This window comes from Dermacentor albipictus, chromosome 3, assembly GCF_038994185.2.
Source record: "Dermacentor albipictus isolate Rhodes 1998 colony chromosome 3, USDA_Dalb.pri_finalv2, whole genome shotgun sequence".
Taxonomy (NCBI): domain Eukaryota; kingdom Metazoa; phylum Arthropoda; class Arachnida; order Ixodida; family Ixodidae; genus Dermacentor; species Dermacentor albipictus.
This window is the reverse complement of record NC_091823.1, coordinates 84,448,900-84,467,724: the sequence shown is the minus strand read 5'-3', so window position 1 is coordinate 84,467,724 and position 18,825 is coordinate 84,448,900. Positions and strand designations below refer to the sequence as shown.

Below are 18,825 nucleotides of genomic sequence, written 5' to 3'. Positions count from 1 at the left end.
CAATGCGCTACCCGGAACGGCTCCGAGTGCTACGGGGCCCCTCTGACCTAGTAACGTTGCCTCTGACGTCGGCTCCGGACATTGGAACGTGTGTGCCTTTGTGTGCGTAGGCCGTCCTGCGGGAGGCGGCTAGGTTGCGTTGACGAAACGAACGTTCGCCGCCTTGTATCGCCGGAGGACCGAGTGTTTAAAAACTGCTGTTGTGCGGATGCTCGACAGACTTCTCTTGAGCAGTCATGTTGGACTGATACTCTCTCTCAAGCAGTCATGTTAGACTGATGTACTTTCTCAAACAGTCATGTTAGACTGATATAAATATTGTAAATAAACCCATATTCCTGGTTCTCGATGAGAAGCAGTCCTTCCCTTCATCAACGTCCTCAGCGTGGATAAGTTGGACGACGGCATGGGCCAGCTACCTCCTAATTCATGCCCGACTCCAGTCTTGACAACGGATCACGAGCGACGGGATTGAGCCCCCAATCCTGACAATGTCTACTCGCACATGCCGTAGAGTATGGATTTATTTGCGTATAATAAAACAATAAACCTTTTTGCTTGGCAGTATAACGTTAGCGAGCCCTTTAAGCACGTATAAGCACGTATCACTTTGCCAACTCTTCTTTGCGAAGGATCCGTTTTAGCAGCATTCTTAACTTTCCGTTGCATGCCGCCGCGATTTTCGACCGGCCACTGCAAGAAAAGTAAGGGGTAGCGGACCAATCGCACACACCGGCACCACCCTGCGCATCCAGTTATCTATTTTCACTGCACTGGCTCGGCCTCATCGATACCCTATCCACTTGAGCATGCTTCTCGCCTCTTGTCAGCGATTAGATAAGAAAAACCCCCCAATGTAGGCAATTTTATTCGTATTCGAAGCAAACGAATCTGACCTCCTACAAACGAAAAGAGCGTTTGATTGCGCTGTTCAGTCAATGCTGCGGGTCACCGCCCAGTGCTTGCGTCGGCCGTTACGCAAATTTGGCGTCAGAAGATTGGAATAAAACAGATTGCAATAGTTTTACGTTACAGCGCCCCATGTTTCATAACTAACCAGCCTTTCAGCAGTAGTCGCACTGGTATGTGCGCGATGCAAATGCAATCCATAACATGCAAACAACATTGATTACCTCCGATCGATTGATATTCAGCCTTTCTTTTCTTTCTTTCGGGCAAGTGAAATTTTAGAGCCGTCATTTAAACATTCCCTCTCTCCCTCTCTGGCAGTTTTCCGGCACTCTGCACACCGATATTCTTTACGCGAGTGATACTTACTGTTGGGCAGCCATCTTGCTTCGTCTCTGAAGGCGGGCCTTCTTTTGGGGCTGCGGCTCTGCCGTCTGTCGCTGGGTGACAAATTAGGCGCCGCAACTCTGCGTGCACCCGCCGAACGTACTCGCGGCGTTCGCTGACTCCTCGGAAATTGACGAAGACGACGTGAAGCGTGCCCCGTGGGCGCTGGATGCGGCTTTGTCTGGAAAGAGCGTAACGCCTTCCCGTTCATGCATGCATCCCGACCTTCGGTTGAGCGATGGGACGGCCCTTCGTTTATCGAACACGACAAAATTGCGGAAAGCTGGCCTTCTTCTACGAAGCCAGGAGCTGCGCTGCGCGCAAAGTAAGACAAAAAAATATGTTCTTTACGGGTTCCACGCCTCGCGCTCCGGCGACTCCAGCGACGACCTCGATGAGAGTGTGGTGCTAGTATTTTTCCGCGGAGACGCGTATGTCTTTGTCTGTGCGTATGCGTGCGGACGTGACATTTCTTGACGGGCTTCTAGTGGCCCAGGGTGGAATTAATGGGACACACGTCGATTAGAGACAAGGCCGTCGTTGTGGCGAGGCTTACAATTGCGCAGTTCGCGGGCCATCACTGTAAAAACAGCTCGAGATGAGGAAAACCTCCAGCAGCTACTGCGACCAGGTTGTCTGCGTTGCTTATATGCTATGCTAGCGATGCCACACTATGCTATGCTACGCTACGCTGTGCTATACTACGCTATGCTATACTATACTATGGTTTCTACTAGAATTCTTAGTTCTTACCGTTCTCTGGCGGTCAACCGAAAATAGTTTTTATAACTAAGCAGCGGATTCAATCAATTGTGACGCTAATTCTATAGCAATACCCGTAGCTGTGCGGGTTCAAACGAGGAGACGGTTCCTGCAAGGGTAAAACGAAAATCCACGAGAGAGAGCGCTGTAGATGCATTGTTCGGTTGTGGGGGTTCACAGTGTTTCTTTTTATTGTTTAACCTAGGTAGGACAATAGGCAGCATAATAGCAAGGGCTTGGTGGCGCAACCCACCACTTAATTCCAAAGGGGAGGCTCGTAACATCCACCCATCCATCCAGCCATCGGTAAGAGGCAATTGGAAGATTGGTGGGAGAAAAGTAGGGAAACGAAAAAAAACGAAGACGTACCAAAGCAAACTTCGCAGTAGGGGGTCAGAAAATGTGGTTGTGGGAGTTCATCGTCCTTTTTTTTTCTTTCTTTAACTTAGGTAGGACATTAGGCAGTATAATTGCAAGAGCTTACTTAATGGCGCAACCCACCACTTCATTCCAAAGGGGACGCTCATAACATCCATCCATCCGGTGCAGGCACAGCGAGACACTCAGTGCCCAGATTAAGCTAATGAGTTCCGCGAAGATCTGGGAGAGAAAGCAAGGTTCATGAAACGAAAAGTTGAGGTATTCCTGTTTTGCCTTTCATGCGATACTCGCAATAGGCAAATAGGTCTTCTCTCGAAAGCCGTATCTGAAGACACACAGACGTGAGAGCGCGTGCGTGCGTGAGATAGGCAATTATCTCGTAAAAGAGAGAGGGAAAGAATAGAGATAGAATGCGGCGATGGAGGCCACTACACTCGACCTAGATTATCGCTCGAATTTCATTTACCTATAGTTAAGCGAAACTGTAGAACGTGCACCGGTAGTCGGAACAAAGAGGGGCTTAGTTAAAATGGAAGGTGGCATAGAGGGAATATACACAGTTCTATTCGCGGTGTATCTAATTTCACAGTTTTGACAGTAAGACACAGAAAATGTCGTAGCAATGGCCAGCTTTTCCATATACCGGGTGTCCTTGAAATGCGTTTGAAATTACCTAGACATACGAAAAGGTGTTCGAATGATTTACTCTGGATTGCTTTTACCACATAACCACACATTTGAAAATGACTCAGTTTAGTAATTAGTCAAAAATATGTTCATTCGACTAATTATCTTTTCAACCGATAGCGAGCGTCTTTTTCATGCCCTAATATCGCTCGCTTCATACTTCCTGACGGCGAGCCGCGAGCAGTGACGTCACTCATGGCAGGGCATGACAGTTGCGTTCTTCGACTGTTCCCTTGAACTTTTTGGTTGGATGCGTGCAGATTAGTTAGGAACCTGCAAAAGGGTTTGCACGGGCAAATTTCGCCGGACGAAATGCTCTGGCTTCGACAAACCGCGCCAGGCTCTCCAGTGTGCCGAGTAGACTGGACAATCGGCCTTTTTACCAAAGCGAAGGTCATGGGCGCCTGGCCTCACAGCTCCTCAGCCCAGAAAGCCACACCGACTGTACTGCGGTATACGCGAAGGTGGCAAACTAGAACGCCCGTCTGTAGGTACTTTGCACCTTGCTTAGTGCGCGGGACTGACATACACTCATGGCTATTTCGCTCCCCCATCCCCTTCATGAATAATGTCTAGTTGAGCTTACTGCCTTTCTTCATTTCATTCTCTCTCTCTCTCTCTCTCTCTGCCATCGCACTCCCCGTGCTCCATAAAACGTGAAAACTATACATAATGTACGTCGCATTAGAGGGCGTCGGATTAATTTTGGCTTCTCGAGGTTCTCTTGCGGGCACAAAAGTAACAATGCACGGGTATTTTCACATTCTGTACTGTCTAAATGCGGCCCATCACCAGCCGTGAATTCAACCCACAAACTCGCTCCGAGATGTGGGCGCTACAGCGGTGGGTTGAAGATATACAATGCTTTTTCTTCTTCCTTTAGTGCAACAGTTACAAAAAAAAAGAAGCGCACAATATCTACTAAAACCACATCACTACAGTTTATTAATCTGCCCCAGGCGGACATCATTTGAAAAAAAAATCGTAACAATCCACTAAACAATTAAAATAATTACATTTATCACCTTCTTATAAACATAACGGCACATGTTCATGTTATAAATCTTAGAGGGAATCGTCATAAAAGTCCAGTTTCGTAATTCTGCATTTCATAATGACCTTTGTGGACCGGAATAACTTACGTCAAATTATTCCTTCAATTTACCCGATTACGCAGGCATAACCTTAAAGCGCGCCTCGTAGCTAGTGGAGCTCGCCTGTGACGTAGTTTAGCGGCATAAAATGAAGCTTTGCTGTACGGCGTCATAAAGGATTTCGTTTCGCCCCTGCTGCTAAAGTTACTATGCGTACATTGGGTGTTGCGCACAATGTCAATCAGAATACGATCCCTGTAATCGCGTGACGATCGAATAAGATCGCCACGCTTTTTACAGTGAGAGGACAGAAAACCACGCTTCGAAGTTCCGCGTGCGTAATCAGGCAAATTCAACGAATAATTTAACGCCATTAATTTCGGTTTGGAGAGCGCAGGGAGAGGCCTTAGTCCTGAAGTGGTCATGAACATAGGCTGCTGCTGATGATGATGATGATTTAGGTCTAAGTGTCTATTTGGAGTTATAGAAACACTGAATTAGACTTCTGTGACAATTTCCCTCTACATTTAAATATAAACATGTGCCGTAAAGTTGGTAACTAGGATGCTAATACAATTAGTTTCATTAGTAAATGAATTGCTTTGGCTTTTCCTGCGAATCTGCCTGGGCAGATAGTTCATCTGTAGTGCACGTAATTTGAGTAACGTCTCTGGGCTTTCCTTAAAGAAAGAATAAGTTCGAAATAAAAATAAATATATCCGAGGACATCTAAGCACTTCTTACGAGTTATGTATGCGAAAGCTTTAATTTCCAGTTGAAACGCCGTTGAGCGGTCCTTCGAGTTTTGCACTGCGAGTAGTGTATCAAAGCGGTACGTGCTACATTAGCCAGCAAGCAGCAAGTAGCCAGCAAGCAGCAGCAGCCTGCGGTGCCAACACCTCATGTCACCAACGTATACTGCGCGACGAGAGACCGAGGAAGCAGCAACGGCCACCAAGGCTGGCAGGCGATAGCAGTTTACGTGCTGCCTGAGCCAACAAGCAAAACAGCTTGCGGTGCTGGCTCGGGCACTGCGCGCCTGCTTCCGAGAGCGAGGGTGACGTGGCGTCGCGGCGATGCCCTCTTCCCTCGCGCAACATCTGGCGCTAACGCCGGCACAAGGTGTTCCCTTTCCCCCGCTCTGCTTCATCGAGGCGCGCTTGTGACGTCGCTTCGCAGCCAATGGGATTTTGTCGAGGCGCCTCTCGTGATGTGGTGTCGCAGCGAATGGTACTTTGCGTGCCGTTTCGCTGCTACAGACCGCAGACGCCGACGTTTTTGCTCAATGGGTCGTTCGACGCTTTCGCAATAAAAAAAAAAATTACGCAAGCACTGTAGTAGACGCCACCGGAAGATTACAACTTCCTTATGAATGTTTGCCTTTGGACGCCCACGAACTGTGCTTGTCCGCTGCTTGCTCATGCGTTTGTCGGTTATTTCATTGGCGCAGCTTCTTTAAGAAATGGCTTTAAGTGTGTGCCAACGGGAACTCTTGAAACGATGTTCATTGCAACACTTACCTGTACTACGCAATAATTGCGACTGCGCTCTGAACAAAACCTTAACGCGTGAGAGGGGCTTCGCAGGTATAGCTTTAAGTAAACGGATTATCGAGAAGCAAGGAGACGAAGAGAATTAGGACGTATGGTTGCGCGAGGAATGCATAACAAGCATGCAGCTCAGATAAACGAAATTCATGGCGGAGCTCCCGCTTGCTAGCTAAAAACGGAGGAAGGATATCTTAAAAGCTGGGACTGGAGAAGCATTAAAAAACTTAAAATTAGAGGAAGCTGTTTAATGCATACGTGAGAGTGAGAGAGATAGACAGAGAAATAGTACGGGAGAGTGAAATATATGAATTAAAAAGAAAACGAAACCCATTTCTGTGATAAAAATAACTGACTCTGAACGCATAGAATGGCGTCACAGGTGCGTGCCAAGGAAGTAGGACGCCCAGGCAAATAGCACGCCTTCCCCGCCAGTCTGGCACAAGCGTGCAAGCTGCAGGTGTCCGCGCGACGCTCCCTGCCTCTCGTGTTTGCTCAGCGCCGAATCGCCTAAGTTCTCAAGCGGCATGGCGCCAGTATGACGAAAGCACTTCAAGCCTCGCGCGCCATAGCGAAAGAAAGCCTCGGCGACGGTGACGCGATGGGAACCCTCGTCTTCGGACCGCACACTTGTCTCGCGAGGCGCCTTCCTCCGCCTCGGAGTCCCCGTCGACGCGGTGTATTCGGCGCAGCCTCCAAGGCCCTCGGGGACAAAAAAAAAAATCGCTCCCTCGAAATAACAGCCCCCAACACCGACGTCGCGGGCTTGGCACGGCACGGGAGCAGGCTGCCTGCCGCGCAACCTTTAGAGACACGTGCCTTTGCCTAACTCATTTGCCAGCTGAAACCGGTGAGTTATTTGTAATCGCATTCAAAGTAGTAGTTGGACGACATGCTGCAGTTGTTGCCGGGCATTCTACAACATTGTGTTTTTGGGGGGAGGACCCGCCACAGTGGCTTATCAGTGAGCTCTAGATTAGGGGGATGGAATTGTTTGGGGACCCCTAGCGCTTGGGGCCCCAGATGCTTGCGTCCCCGTAATGTAAAGCTCTCTATTGGCTTCATGCGCTTTGTGTCCGGGCACGGTGCCACGGGTTCGAATCCGGGCCGCGTCGGTTGCATTCAGATGGGGGTGGGACGCGGAAACGCTCGTGTACTTCGATTGAAGTGACGTTAAAGAACTTCAGGTTGTTGAAATTCATCCGCAGACACCCGCTATACGAAGTCCGTCATAACCTGTGTGTTTCTTTGGAGCGTTAAGCCCGCATAATTCATACTTCTTTTTAGCTTACTGTTAGGAATGCAGCTAGATCAATGTGACGTCACTGAGGCAAGCGATCGCACACTTCGCTATGTATGTTTAGCTTGCATGTGACGCCGCCATGCACGCTGATTGGTGAGCTCTTTAGAGGGACGACTGCATACCGGATAAGGGGATCGCCGAAAACTGCGCAGCTTTGCGCCGTGATAGTCGTGCGGCAACGTCAGAGCCAGTCACCTTTGTTTCTGCCGATCTTGGTAATGGCGTACTTTTCATCCTAATCTTGCGCGATTAGTGTGATAACGTATCGTCGCAGCAGTAACCAATGACCCGTTATAGACGTTTGCTCAAGAGATCAACAATGTAAAGGATGACAAAGCCGTTTAGCGAAACGTAGATACGAATTTCCGATTTGGAGTAACTTGATTCCTCCGTATTATGACAAAGTTACGCGATTTTAGTTCTCATGTCCCAGCGTCCCGAGCTTTCGACATTCTGATCAAGATGTAGCAGGGGAAGTGCCCAGGTCGGTTATCAGCAAGAAACATGCCGTTATTGTTTCGGCTGGCAGGGCTGCCATGCAGGAAGAAAATGGTTCCCCTGAAAGTGAGCACGTCGAGAACGGTACCGATAATAATAATAATAATAATAATAATAATAATAATAATAATAATAATAATAATAATAATAATAATAATAATAATAATAATAATAATAATAATAATAATAATAATAATAATAAACGGATCAGGAGCTGCTCACCTTATGTCATTTACATCTCGCATAACTAGCGAACTTTCTACCGATAATTTACACTTGTAATTCGAGCGGGATAATGGTAATATCTGTGTTTGGCATCCGATAGTCACAGGTCATCGCCTTTAGCACTTCGTGTCTCCTGTAGACGCTCATGTAGACCTAACCGCTTACAGGACGTCCTGTCCGCTGAAGTTGTCGACGTGGCGAACGTTCATTATTTCTTTGCGACCGGGGTGGTCTAGAATGACCACAGCTTTGTGCACCGCAATACCCACACGATGATCATTTGAGTTCTTTTGATCTTGTTGCTTTTCTTTGAGAATTAAATGCCACCGAGAACACTTGTAGTTGGTACGACAACGACGGCGAAGACATTACGATAATGACGCTGTAGCTACAACGATGACAAAGACAACGGTAGAATGGCAAGGACGCTCTCGAATCGATGAGCAATGTAGTATAAGACAATTTGTGGAGCCTGCACCTAAGTGTTCAGGCAGAAAAGGCAAGCTGTTGAAGAGAATGGTGGTCCACAAATATATAAGTATCAGTAACAAATCTAGGGAAGCCTCGACACTCGCTCAAATAATATACAGAAATGGTGATGCGTGATACAAATCGTGATACAAACTACGTATGCTGCAAAACATAAATAAGCGGACAAGCAAATGAAAACATGAATTGTTCTTTGCCCTAGTGTGCGTATGCAAGCGCGCGCGCGCTTTCATTTTCTTGCCTCCTCGTGTCATTCTAATAATGCATTTGGCAATAAAATGTACGTGGGAGAGGCCGGCGGCAAAAGTTTCTAACATTTTCAACATCACCAAATAAATCTACTGATCTATAGTAACGACGATTACAATCACGACGATGGCAGCGGTGAGCAAGAGGACAACACGACCGCTAACTATATACATGCGAGGGATAGAATAATTAGAGGACGGATGAGAATCTACCCGGAGATTTATATTGCCAAAGCAACGCGATGGTACTCGATACCCACGACGTGTGCCACAGAACTCGACCTCGCCAGTCGCCCCTTTCACTGCATTAGCATAAACGGGCTTAACAGCCATCACTGCGAAAGTCTACGTGCTGCCAATGCAGCTTGTATTTTCTTTCTCGGTTCCCTCTTGCTCGTAAAAGCGAAAGCTTCGGTGTCTTTAGTCGTCCACATGCTACTGCACGAGAAGAACAACTAACGCTCTGCGATCCTTCATCATAAGCAAGCTGTTTACGATATGGACAGAGAAAAAACCGCGTTCATCACACCTGATGGCCTAACCAATTTAAAGTAATGCCGTTTGGATTATGCAACGCCCCTGCCACCTTTGAGCGTATGATGGACTCCTTGCTCCGAGGTTTCAAATGGTCCACATGTCTCTGCTACCTCGACGACGTCATCGTCTTCTCGCCCATGCACGTTCGACACTCACCTTGAGCGCCTAACAGCTGTACTTGATGTATTTCGAAAGGCGAAGCTTCAACTTAACTCGCCCAAATGTCGTTTCCGCCGCCGCCAAATTACTCTTCTGGGCCACCTCGTTGACGCTTCCCGAGTACAGCCTGATCCCAACAAAACTCGCGCTGTCCGAGACTTTCCGGTTCCGAAGACAGCCGCAGACGTTCGAAGTTTTGTAGGGCTATGCTCGTACTTTCGTCGTTTTCTTCAAAATTTTGCGGCAATCGCTAGACCCCTCAATAATTTTTTGAAGAAAGGCGTACGATTCTCCTGGGGTACTGCAGAAGCCGCCGCCTTCTCTCGTCTCGTCACTATTCTCTCCTCACCACCCATTCTCGCCCACTTCGACCTTGATGCCCCTACAGAATTGCGTACAGATGCCAGTGGTCATGGCGTAGGTGCAGTCTTAGCCCAGCGTCAGCGTGGCCATGATAGCGTTATTGCTTATGCCAGCCGCCTCCTCACACCATCGGAGCGCAATTATTCCATTACGGAACGAGAATGCCTTGCTGTATATAGTCTGGGCGGTTGTGAAGTTCCGTCCTTACCTTTACGGTCGCCCTTTTTCCGTAGTCACTGATCACGATGCTCTCTGCTGGCTCTCATCGCTAAAAGATCCTACAGGCTGGCTTGGTCGATGGGCTTTGAGGCTACAAGAATTTCATATTCCGTGGTCTACAAGTCTGGCCGCCTGCACCAAGACGCTGACAGCTTGTCGCGTTACCCTGTTGACGACCCTGACTCTTGCAATATTACCAATGCTGCTTGCGTATTCTCTGTGTCGCAGCTGCTTCATTGTGCCGACGAGCAACGTCGTGACGCCTACATCAGAGCACTCATCGACCGTTTTGAACACTCTCCGGCCGACGCCACTCTACGCCTCTTCGTCCTCCGCGACGGTACTCTGTACTGTCGTAACATTCATCCGGACGGCTCCGAGTTCCTACTTGTCATACCTAAACACCTCCGCTAAACCTTTCTAGAAGAGCTTCACAACGCACAAACGGCAGGACACCGCGGCGTATCTCGAACCTATGACTGTGTACGTCGCCGTTTTTTCTGGCCGGGCCTTGCCCGTTCCGTACGACGTTACGTCGCCGCCTGTGAACTTTGCCAACGATGCAAGAAGCCTTCCCAACTCTCCGCTGGTTACCTGCAGCCGCTCGACATCCCTGCCGAGCCCTTCCATCGTGTTGGCTTAGACCATCTCGGCCCATTTCCGGAATCTACATCAGGAAACAAGTGGGTTGCAGTCGCGGCGGACTACGCGACCCGCTACGCCATAACCCGCCCTCTTCCGACCAGTTGCGCAACTGATGTTGCGGACTTCCTCCTGCATGATATCATTTTGATTCATGGTGCTCCGCGTCAATTGCTAACAGACCATGGCCGTGCGTTCTTATCCGAAGTCATTGACGACATCATGCGTGCCTGCTCAATACAGCATAAATTTACCACCTCCTTCCACCCTCAAACGAACGGCCTCACTGAGCGTTTGAGCCCTTACAGACATGCTATCCAAATACGTTTCAGACGACCGCCGTGGCTGGGACCAGGCTCTACCTTCCATTACCTTTGCGTACAACTCATCCCCTCTCGAAACTGCTGGCTTTTCGCCTTTTTACCTCTTGTATGGCAGTGAACCGACGCTACCACTGGACACTGTGCTTCCGTCCACCACAGCTTCGACTAGCACTTCTGCCCGTGATGCTATCGCCCATGCTGACCATGTTCGCCAACTTGCGCGGGCTCGTCTACAAGTCTCTCAAGCCAAACAAAAGCAACGCTACGACCTCCGTCACCGTGATGTCTATTTTGTACCCTGCACCCTCGTGTTGCTTTGGTCACCATCGCGTAAAGTTGGCCTTTGTGAAAAACTGCTTTCCTGCTACACAGGCCCATATCGCGTGCTCTGCCAAGTGACCGATGTCATCTACGAAATCGTTCTAGCCGCACCCACTACGTCCTTCGCTGTGACAACCAGTGACATTGTCCACGTCGCCCGACTCAAACCCTACAACTCTCCACGCGCCTTGGATATTTAACAGCACCGTGACGGCGCTTTTGCCGCCGGGGGGTAGTATTACGATATCATCGAGCGATGCTCAAGGGACGAGCCGCCGCGAGAACGACGACGAAGTGGGTCTGTGCCCTTGGCGCGAGCGAGTGTCGGCCTGGTGGTCTGGCTCCAGTGTAAATAGCCTGTATATAGCCTCTGTCATCTGTGTCTTTCCACACGTAACAATATCATGCAAAATCGTAATATTCACGCACATACTGATAACCTGGACAGTTAAACACTCAGTTACAAAATGCGTAGAGGAACACGAAATAATGACAGCGCACAATATATAGCGGGTGGTAACAGGAAATAACACTGCGGCCCATTGTTACAGAGGACACATTAACACCTGCGATCATATATGTTTCTTTAATTTTTTGCTTCGTCTCTGGCAAATGTAAACCGCATGGCCTTACAGCAGGTGACGCTTGCTTGGGGAGCTGGCAACTTTGTGTACACCTGTTCGTTCTGTTGACATAACTTAAGCCGGTGCATTGGGCTGTAGGGCCAGCAGAGTGAAGGCTCCACGTTAGACTGTTTGGTTTAACAGCAGACGGCACTGTATACAGCTAATGACTCCTCAGTATATATCCACGGGTTTCGTATAAAGGCTCAATAGCCGCAGCCTTTGTCCAGACCCGACTCTTGTAGTGAACAAGCTCACTTCAAGTATGCCCTATCGCAGTTACCGTATCAGCTCGTGTCTTATATTTTCCCAGTTTATCCAAATGCACAAAAAGAAAGAAAAACGATGCAAGCGGAAGCGATAAGGCGCTGGTGGGCTGCGGGGACACGGGTTCAGGGCATGCGATTCGATAAGCACTTGCTTTGCAGTTCAAACGCGCTGGGGAATCGCGGCTCCTGTTTCCGCGCAATCGTCTTATCCCAGGGCCTCTTCTGAGGGTTGGAGATGTCGGGCGGTCTTTCGAGCGTCTCGTAAGTTCACAGCTAGAGCGTGAGTGCCATCTGCTTCGCCCTGCAGAAAGGTAATGGTCTTCACTGCACAACGCTTTCTGTAAATGTGTAAGTTATCCGCGCGTATTTGTTGCGCAAGTGTAATAACAATGCGACTTTAGTTCACAAAGAGAATGCCGCTATAGCGTCGCTTCTATACCTTAGTCATTGTTGTACAGAACAGACTTGTGACATTTTTTTCTGTGGACGTGGTCAATGAGGACCTGAGAACTTCAATTGTTGTATAGCGGGAATGAAATTGGGATAAACCCTTAAATTGTACGGCTTTCGAGTCGCTAACAGCCTGAGGGTTATTTCTGTGCTTAGACTTTGCTACACTTTCGGGTAAATGTCCTAACGAATCTGGACAAGATTACACGACTCAAATTGTTATCTCTTTAGGGGGGCGATTCGTGATCAAAGTATACGTGAAGCATTCCAACATCTTGCGCGCTTCACAAGCCCTTTCAGTGTGCTACCATACAACAGCGCGCGTTTGAAAGGAACCAATCAAAGGTATACTCATATTCTCATAACGGGAACCACACTTGGTGCGAAGGGTGCTCCCATCCCGTAAATGCCGACGAGAAGCCGCAAGGGCTCCTGAGGGGGTGCTTTAACTGTTACGGTTCACGAACGGCTGCGTAACCTTAGTCGACGTGCAATATGAGAGCAGCTTTGACTCTTTTGTTATCGTTGCTTCGACCGTAATGACCCCGGAGCTATTATACCGGCGTAGAACGTAACACTTTGTGCACGTTCTACGTAAGTAAAAAGCTTCTCTCCTGCCGGTGTATGCGCGCAGTCGCGGGAGACAAGATGGCACCCAGCGTGGAAGCGCAAGCTTCGAGCGGGCCCTGCGAGTCCCTTCCGCCGCTCGTGGTGGTGATCGGCGCCGGGAGCAGCGGACTGCCCACCATCAAGTCGTGCCTCGAGGAAGGGCTCCGCGTCGTGTGCCTGGAGCGCACGGGCGCCGTGGGCGGCCTGTGGCGCTACACCGAGCAGCCCGTGGAAGGGTGCGGCAGCGTGGCGCGCAACACGATGCTCAACAGCTCCAAGGAGTTCTCGGCCTACAGCGACTTCCCGCCGCACGCCGACAGCCCGAATTTCATGCACCACTCCGGCATGCTGGAATACCTCACGTAAGCGAGCTCGACTGGCTCCGTCATCCGATTCACTTTCCAGCTTTCTCCCGAGTGGTTGTATTCCCGTTTTTTTCTCTTTTTCATGGTATATTTACCAGCCGCCATAGGAGCGTATCGTGTCGACGAAGAAAAAATGGGGCGAAAGATTACTTTCTCGGACGAAAATTTGAAAGCATATTTAGCGCCAGCAAACAAGGACGTAAGGGAGAGGACAACACAATGCGCGCATTGCGTTGTCGTCTCCCTTACGTCCTTGTTTGCTGGCGCTAAATATGCTTTCAATTTACCAACACGCCCAACAAATGGCAATGCGAAAATTTGGTTTGTTGTTCATAGGAACGGGGGAGTCCCTGCGTATGCAAACGAGGTGCAGATGTAATAAGTACCACGACCACTTTAGGTGCCTCTGTCGCTCTCATAACGCGCTTTTTTCTGCCCATGGATGCATATCTGTAACCAACCCACTCCTGACCTGTTTCACGGGCTGCACGCCGAAACCGCGCGACAATTCAGACATCCCGAGCAGCCCGCGCACAGAGAACTTTTGCAGCCGTTTGCAACCGGCCGGAAACTTTTGCGTGAAATGACACAATACGACCCGGTTAGTAGTCTTTATTCTTTTCTCCTCTTTCCGTTATCGAGTTAGCACTCGCGGCTGTGCAAGCAAAAGGGCACGTTTTGAGAGAAGGCCGACAACTGATTTCGTCTTCTGTACCCGTTCTTTCCTTCTAATCGCTCACCAGCAGCGACCTTGGGTTATCCCACGCGGTTATCTGTCGCCATGCGCTTCAACTGTTTGCAGAACCGCGGCCTCGTCGCTGAACGAGCGTCGTTCTTCTTCACTGACCGACGCACTTGCATAAACTTTGCTTTTACACTTCACGAAGCCGGCATTAAGCGCGTTGCGTGCGTTGCTGTGGAGGCTGCTTCGCCGCGACAGGCGCTCAATCCTGCCGACGCTTTGATGAGCGACGTCGATTGTGCAGGCGTAGCGGGCGACCTTGTAACGTAAAATAAATCTTCCAAGGCGATGTGCATGTGTGGACGCCGCCGACGCGTGGTGCCTGTTAAACAGAAAAGTTATGCAAACGTGAGAGGGTAATGTCACAGTATACAGCGGGTTCTTATGTCGGCATTGTCAGAAGCATGCTTGTTTAAATGCCTCATACCGGACATATTTTGATGTCAAAACGTCCTTCAATGGCGCTTCTTGTGGTTCCCTTTTACTGGACATGTCGTTGTGTCCTTAGGCTACAGGACGTCGTGTTCTGATCGCTCTGATCTGTACGGGGTGCATCGCGCGCTGTGTGCAGACTGCGACCAGTCTTTATGAATAATCAGTGCAGCAAATAATAAAGCTCTCTCTTGTTGAGGTGAAGGTTTCATGCGTTGTGAGCCATTTTCGAGGTAAAATTTCCATTCCGACGAAGTCCGTTTATCATCATATGCTCATTAAACATATGAGGGCCATTTGAAAGACTGAAGATATTCCAACGAAAGTTGTTAAATAAAAAAAAAATCTGTTGAAAAAAACTATATAGAAAGTATCAAAATGAACTAAGTATTCGCATTCGTGCTAACGGGGTTTCCAGTCTAAATAACAGCGCTCAGCGCGTATAGTTGACAGCCACACGCGCTCAATACTGAGTATTTAACTACAGTTGCAACTTACACAGGGTGCAGCATGCGAGTTACACGTGAGAAACCATTGTTCTGTGCGCGCGTATTTTGGGAACAATGGAAAGGCATATAATAAGCGCACGTAGACATATACCTGGCGCAGCTGGAACAAAACTTAGGCCACTGCCGAATATATGGAGCTGCTCACAATTTGTGACGCGGGAGTGGCATGGGAGTGGCATGGTGGCTTTCAGTGGTTCATCAGGACGAAGAATAAACCTTGAGCATAAATAGTAAAGGGAAAATACAAACTAATAGGCGTGTAATGCTGTTACTTACAGTTATCAATACCATCATGGCTACGTGCCAGCATTTGGGCGTGTCAGCTAATCCTCATCTTCACCACGGCGGATACATGTACGTACAAAAATCGCCGATAGGCGAGTAGACGCAGAGTCGGGCGGATTATCGCGGCGGGAGCGCAGACGGCAAGCGTTAATCTTGGCAAAATCTCTCTAGTAAGAGCAATGACCCGCTTCTCTTTCGTAGTAGACGCTCTTTGGCGCTGCTGCTTCTCTTTAACGCGGTGGCAGGCCTGTGGCAGGAATCCGGCGAAGCCAAGGCAAGGCGACGGGAAGGCGATGGGCGCTTTGGGCCGTAGCGTTTTCAGCGGGAGAGATGACAATACGTTTGGTGGCGCCAACGCGGAATTTTATTCCCCTGCCTCATCACAGCCCAGACTGCATTGTATGGGTGGATATGGTTTAAGGGTACAAACGCACATCACATACTGCTTCTGGGGACGGTGTGTCAGGACAATTTTTTTTGCATTAGTTGATCATCTATGATATGATTTTCCTGGCTGTGGGCTCTTAAGTTCATGTTCGAGCACCTTAGCGGATATAACTTGTTTGCGTTTGAAGCGGAAGATAAGTTCTCTGTTACATTACACGCAGTCATGCTGATCACGCATTCTTAAAACAACGTCGGTTAAGCGTTAAAAATGGAATTATTTCATTCTAGTCGTCTTTATTGAAGCGTGCACGTGCACTCCTGACTCCAGGCGATACAGCAAGCACTTCGACCTGAACTCGCACATCCGTTTCAACCACGTGGTGGAGTCCGTGCGGCGAACGTCAGCGGATGGAGTCGACAAGACTGACGGCGTTGGCGACAGCGGAGAACGTCGCTGGACAGTGTCCGGCCGGAACGCGACCACGGGTGAGGACTTCACGCTCCACGCTGACGCCGTGGTCGTGTGCAGCGGCCACCACGCGGTGCCCAACTGGCCCGATCTGCCGGGCCTCCGAGACGCGTTCCGCGGCCGCGTCGTGCACGCGCACGAATACCGGAAGGCGTCCATGTTCGAGGACCGCCGCGTCCTGGTGGTGGGCATGGGAAACTCTGGCGGGGACATCGCCGTCGAGCTGAGCTACGTCTGCCCGCAGGTGAGAATGCACGGGAGCTTAGTAGAAACTGTTACAGTATTGACAAGTACTGTCTCTAAAAAAACTGGCTGTGGCTTAGCTAAGGTTAAGCCCAGGATGCGAAGCATACTAGCCTTTATTTTAACGCGACAGCGTTAAGGAGCTCGTGTCGCAGAAAGGCGGTGTCGTCGGCGTCGGCTCAGGCCTGCGGCGCTTGCTCAGGCGCACATTTCGTTGTCGCGCCGAACGCTGCGTTGCTCGACGCTCACCGCGTCCGATGCGGGGCGCGTAGTCGCTGCGCCGTAGCAAAGCCACCTAGAAACAGTCTCTGTAGCACGCCGCAACCTTCGCTTCTCATTCCAACGAGCAGCTCTGTCTCCAGGAGGCATCTCACCTCGTGAGTGTCTAGCAGAGGCAAGCGCAGCTGCTTATATACCGCCGCGACGCCGCGAGCGACGGCGCGAGTTGGAGCCCCGTTTCTCCTCTGTCGTGACGTCACGGTGTCACGTAGTATTGAAGGCGACACCGCCGCGCCTGAGGAGCTGGGTTGAGCTCCAGTAATATGATTCGCATAAAAAAAAAAGTGCCTGCGCGCCTTTCGGGCGGGTGATCGTCGGGGGCATTGCTTTTTTGGGGAAAGAGTGGCGTGTGCGAGTGCCTTTGTGCGTGGTGTAGGGGTTGAAGGACGGACTTCGGGATGAAAACCCAAACTTGGGAGGATTTATTTTACATTATGTACAAGAGAGGTGAGCGACAAGTAACAGTAGTACAGTCATTACGGGCCGGCAGCAACTCGGACGCTGCGGCCCGCGGCAAGAAGTTCGAGAGAGGTGAATCAGGGAATCAGGGCATGTTCCAGAATGCTCAGGTCTCTCTCGAAGGCTTCTTATAAACCCTTCGAGCACTGTAAGTCACGTCATGTTTGACCAATAGGAGAGTCCGCTCAGATGACGCCACTTTCAGCCAATGGCAGGCGCCCGTGTCGCGGTGTCACACCTGGCGGCTCTCTGCGGTCTTGCCTCGCAGACTGGCAATGCACTTCTTCTAACGAGGAGAAGGGGAGGGCTGCTCATGCTCCATTGTCCGAGGCCCCCTTCTAATCCCGGCGGCGTACGAACTTGTTGGCACGTGAACTTGTTGCCTTCAACTTGTTTGCTCGGCCGCTCCTCTGGAATGTGCTTTCCTGCTTCTGCATTCCTCAATTAGCTGTGCTGCGTTTCGATGTGGTTTGGGGAACTCGAAGTAATCGCAGGAAACAGCTCCATATCTAACAGCTCGTCCTCGCCCCGGTTGTTCTGAATGGACGGTGAACTCAATTCGTTGGCCATGAGGAACGCTGATAGAAGCTGCAGGGTACTGGGGTAGAGCCTCGTTTGACAACCCTCGGGATCCTTGGCCCTGGAGAACAGACGTCAAACAAACAAAACAACACAGCGCTGCCCCACGTGTAAGCGCAGGCTCTTCACCCCTGACTCGCCAGGCTATTACTGAGTCAAAATGAACCCTGATCTTTTATTTCCCCAATTTTGACAAAGCAGTTCCAACCACCCCTCCAAACAGCTATCCATTTCTCCTCGAATGCCGACAAGACCAGAGTACTATTGTTGTTGCAAAACAAAAGGGTCGTTGACGATGCAAACAACAAATGAAAACAGCCGAACATAACTTAAGTGGCCTAACTACACGAACAGCATGTTTTCAATCTATCGCAGTGGCGTACTTATCGCACGTAATGGTGCCACTGAACAATCTGGTCAACCTCACAAGTACGTAATCACAAGCGCACTAGCCTTGTGGTCACTAAACAAAACGCGTACTTGCGTTGTAGGCAAACTTTGCATTTACGCTTACTCACGTTTTTTTTCCTGAAGGTCCCACAGGACACGTGACCTAAACGAACAATTAAACTCGCGGGACTTACACACTCCGCAGAACTCTTAAAATGATGCGTCTTCTACTAACTCTTTCCACGCACGCTCACTAAAGAAGTCAGAATACGGCTGCCCTCCACACACACTAGCAACCCAGTCATAAATCTGCTTCCTTCCGTCCACACAGGACACGCGCTAATGGAACTAAGAACGCTTCTCCGTGCAAATCATGCACTCACTGAAAACCTACGCGCTTAACCTTACAAAATTCAAAAACACTTAAAAAGAAAGAAGGTTAAAATAACACACACGCGCGTTACGATAGGCCTCTCAACGATAACCTTGACCTTCAGGTTACTCACACACAAAAAAAAAGCCTATCTACTTATTAATGAGCATCTCGCGAGACTACATGTTTACACAAAACCGCGTCTTTCAAAGCTCGAGCCTCTCTAACAAAAACATAAACAAAGCTCAAACCTTACACCTTGAAAGAA

The 18,825-nt window shown here is 49.5% G+C and overlaps 2 protein-coding genes across 5 annotated transcripts in view; one reads left to right on the top strand and one right to left on the bottom strand.

Moving 5' to 3' along the window:
- LOC139046638 (flavin-containing monooxygenase 5-like) overlaps positions 1-1,415 on the bottom strand; it is a 105,951-nt gene extending 104,536 nt beyond the window's left edge. Inside the window, exon 1 of the mRNA XM_070535722.1 lies at positions 1,279-1,415. Coding sequence (XP_070391823.1) covers positions 1,279-1,292 — 14 coding nt within the window. The 5' untranslated portion in view covers positions 1,293-1,415. The remainder of the gene's footprint in view (positions 1-1,278) is intronic.
- Positions 1-18,825, top strand: part of LOC135898892 (flavin-containing monooxygenase 5-like) — a 146,843-nt gene that overhangs the window by 112,533 nt on the left and 15,485 nt on the right. Inside the window, exons 1-3 of one of the 4 annotated variants that reach the window (XM_065428092.2) lie at positions 6,244-6,617; positions 13,071-13,407; positions 16,094-16,478. In XM_065428092.2, the coding sequence (XP_065284164.2) occupies positions 13,085-13,407; positions 16,094-16,478 (708 nt within the window). In that variant the 5' untranslated portion in view covers positions 6,244-6,617; positions 13,071-13,084. Of the gene's footprint in view, positions 1-6,243; positions 6,618-12,129; positions 12,335-13,070; positions 13,408-16,093; positions 16,479-18,825 lie in introns of those variants that run through there. The other 3 variants (XM_065428091.2, XM_065428090.2, XM_070535723.1) reach the window with 3 other exon arrangements.